Source organism: Bison bison, unplaced genomic scaffold (genome assembly GCF_000754665.1).
Source record: "Bison bison bison isolate TAMUID 2011002044 unplaced genomic scaffold, Bison_UMD1.0 scf7180017846420, whole genome shotgun sequence".
Classification (NCBI taxonomy): Eukaryota; Metazoa; Chordata; class Mammalia; order Artiodactyla; family Bovidae; genus Bison; species Bison bison.
In genome coordinates this window covers 3,438-6,273 of record NW_011476993.1, presented here as the reverse complement: position 1 = coordinate 6,273, position 2,836 = coordinate 3,438, and the positions used below count along the sequence as shown (strand labels likewise).

The 2,836-nt window shown below is 69.6% G+C and overlaps 1 protein-coding gene across 1 annotated transcript in view; it reads left to right on the top strand.

The window, feature by feature from the left end:
- Positions 1 to 2,832, top strand: part of LOC104988359 (WD repeat-containing protein 90-like) — a gene marked incomplete at its 3' end in the record, with an annotated part of 8,827 nt that extends 5,995 nt beyond the window's left edge. Inside the window, exons 15-24 of the mRNA XM_010839648.1 lie at positions 8 to 49; positions 155 to 285; positions 627 to 757; positions 1,019 to 1,180; positions 1,371 to 1,499; positions 1,608 to 1,738; positions 1,831 to 1,871; positions 2,046 to 2,174; positions 2,290 to 2,457; positions 2,753 to 2,832. Of these exons, the coding sequence (XP_010837950.1) occupies positions 8 to 49; positions 155 to 285; positions 627 to 757; positions 1,019 to 1,180; positions 1,371 to 1,499; positions 1,608 to 1,738; positions 1,831 to 1,871; positions 2,046 to 2,174; positions 2,290 to 2,457; positions 2,753 to 2,832 (1,144 nt within the window). The remainder of the gene's footprint in view (positions 1 to 7; positions 50 to 154; positions 286 to 626; positions 758 to 1,018; positions 1,181 to 1,370; positions 1,500 to 1,607; positions 1,739 to 1,830; positions 1,872 to 2,045; positions 2,175 to 2,289; positions 2,458 to 2,752) is intronic.
- Positions 2,833 to 2,836: the final 4 nt, after the last annotated feature.

Sequence of the window (2,836 nt, the reverse complement as noted above, 5' to 3'; positions counted from 1 at the left end):
CCGTCCGCTCCTTCAGCCTGGAGTCCGCCGAGGCCCTGGTGGAGCACAGGTGGGTGCCCAGGCGGGCCTGCCCCACAGATGCCCGCGGTGGACGCCGCCCTCTGCTGCCCCTGGACACCTTGTGGGCGTCCCCACACCTTTCCGTGTGGCGCAGGTGTCACCGAGGAGCCATCACCAGCCTGGCCGCCAGCCCTGACGGTCGCTTCCTGTTCAGCGCCTGCTCCCGGGGCGCCCTGGCCCAGTACCACAGCGGTGCGCCCCGGTGCCGCGTCCTGCGTGTAGCAGGTCAGGCCCCCATGCCCAGCCCCGCTTGGATCTCCCAGTACCTCCCTGACCACGGCACTGTGTTCCATAGCCTCACTCATAGACCCCCGGGCCAGGTGTGATCTTAGAACTGCCCGGCACTCCCCAAGTGGGAGATCAGAGTGCGCCCGCCCTGCGCCAGGAGGGGGTGATCGCCTGCAGCCCGAGCACCAGAGGGCAGGGCCAGGCCCCCATGGACACTGTGTCTCTGGCCAGCCAGGCAGTCTCTGGGTGGTCACTGGGAGAGCCCCGGCGCTCGGGCAGTGCATGTTGCCGTGGGGTCTGCCCTGCCCGGCTGACTGCCCGCCCCTGTGTGCTGGCAGCTAACGTGGTGTGCCAGGAGGCCTGCCCAAGCTCCAGCATCATGGTGGTCAGCAGGGACAGCCGCCTGCTGGCTTTCGTGGGTCCCTCCAAGTACACGGTGAGCGTCGTGGACACAGCCTCGCTGGATGAGGTGAGTCAGCCGGAGCCTTGCACGTGAGTGCTGAGGGTGCAGGCACCCCTGACCCTGGTGGCTGGGTTGTTCCTGTGGGCTGGAGGCCACACTCGTTGCAGAGAGGACCCAGGCCCTGGGCCCCTTAGGGGCATAGAGGACCCATGAGCTGTGGGTGGCTGGGCAGGGCAGAGTGCCTGAGGCTGCCCACGACCTGGGCCTCTGCTTGGGGGCCCCAGCTCCGCCTGGAGTTCGTGGGGGCAATACTTGCTTCTCCCACAGCTTCTGAAGGTTGACGTCAGTGCCCTGGACCTGGCTGGCAGCTGCCTGGACTCGGCTGTGGCCCTCTGCTTCGGCCCCTCACCCCCCAGCCACCTGCTGGTGTCCACGTCCTCCAACACAATCACCGTGCTGGACGCCAGGTCAGGCCGCGTGGTGCGGCAGGTGAGCCCAGGCCACGGCTGGCGACCTGGCCCCTCTCCTCCCGGCTCCGGCCTTGGTGCTCCCGGCGCCCGCGGCGGGGCGGCCCTGGGCTGCCTGCTGCTCCCCGGTGGCTGCGCGCTGGGGAGGGCTCCCCCGGCTGGCGGTCCGGGGTGTGCCCACCTTGCCTCACAGCAAGTGCACTCTCCTGCAGCTGTCCTGTGGCCACCCCGCGGCCTGTGCCTCCCTGGCCCTCAGCGCGGATGGCCGCTTTCTGCTCACAGCCGCCGAGCGGGCTGTCAGGCTGTGGGACTACGCAACGCAGGCTGGCCTCAGCTGCCAGGTGTGTGTCCCAGGCGGGTGGGCAGGAGGGTGGAGGACGGCCCTGGGTGCCCCGGGCTGACAGTGCGCAAGGGCTGTGCCTCAGGTCTGGGCGACACTGCCACCCCAGGTGTACATTGGCCACTCGGAGCCAGTGCAGGCCGTGGCCTTCATCCCCAACCAGCAGCAGCTCCTCAGCGTGGGAGACGCCATCTTCCTCTGGGACATTCTGGTTCCCCGTGAGGGCTGGTCCCCAGGCAGGTAGGTGTCTGCCTTCACTTGAACCTGCCAGGCCTCTCTAGGCACCCGCCACCCCCAGCACACGCTGACAGCCTCTCCTGTCGCCTCTGCAGTGTCCAGGGTGCTCCCAGGCCCCCCCTGACCTGTGAAGCAGGTGAGTGGCCCCACCACGCTGGCAGGCCCTGCGGTGACCCCTGGTGTGGGAGGCACACGCTAATGCTGGCTGGGGCCCCAGGCCAGAGCTGGTTGGGAGAGGGGGGCTGGCATGCCTCCTGCTCTGTGCCCCCACTCCTTGTCTCTGAGCACAGCCTGGCTCCTCCATCCACAGGCCCGGGTGCAGGAGAGCTGGACGGCGTGGCGTCCGGGGCCAGAGCGCCCCCCCAGCAGGTGTCCGTGTCACCCCCGGCACTCCCGCCCGAGCCGGGCCTCTGTGCTGAGCCCCCTGAGGGCTTTGACGGTGAGGGTGGGGGTCCTGGGAGGGGGAGGCTCCCCCTACGTGCTCCTGGCCTGGGGGCGGGCTGGGGGCTCAGAGCGCCTGCTCCCCACCCCTGCTGTCTCCCCAACCTCCCCAGGTGCCCTCTTCCTGTCAGACGAGAGCCATGGCCCCGAGGATCTCCATCAGGCCTCAGGCCCGTCCGTGCTGGTGCAGAAGGAGGCTGGCCGGGCTGACGATGGGGCCTGTGGGGTGACAGGAGGCCCCTGGGACCTTGGCAGGCGTCCCCACCCCTGTGGCTGGCCCCGTAAGCAGGGGCAGGGCAGCAGCGTGGGATGGGGTCCCTCGTAACTGGGCTCGGGCCCAGGTGCCTGTACCTCGTGGGCTCTAGGTGGTCTAAGGACAAAGCCAGCTGCCCCGGCAGACAAGGGGGGGTCACCTGCAGGGCAGATACCCTGAGGCCCCGGTCAAGCCAGGCGGGCAGGGCAGTGTGGCCCGCCAGTGCCCTCTGATTCCAAGCGTCTGACCAGCCAGGGCAGGGCGACAGCGGGGAGGTCGCTGTGTGGTCCCAGAGGTCCACAGCCTCTCACCCTGCCCGACAGGCGCCTGCAGCACAGTGGGAGCCAGGGCCCGGACCCTCGCTCGCCCGGACTCCTACAGGCACTTCACTGCGCGCTACAAGGCCT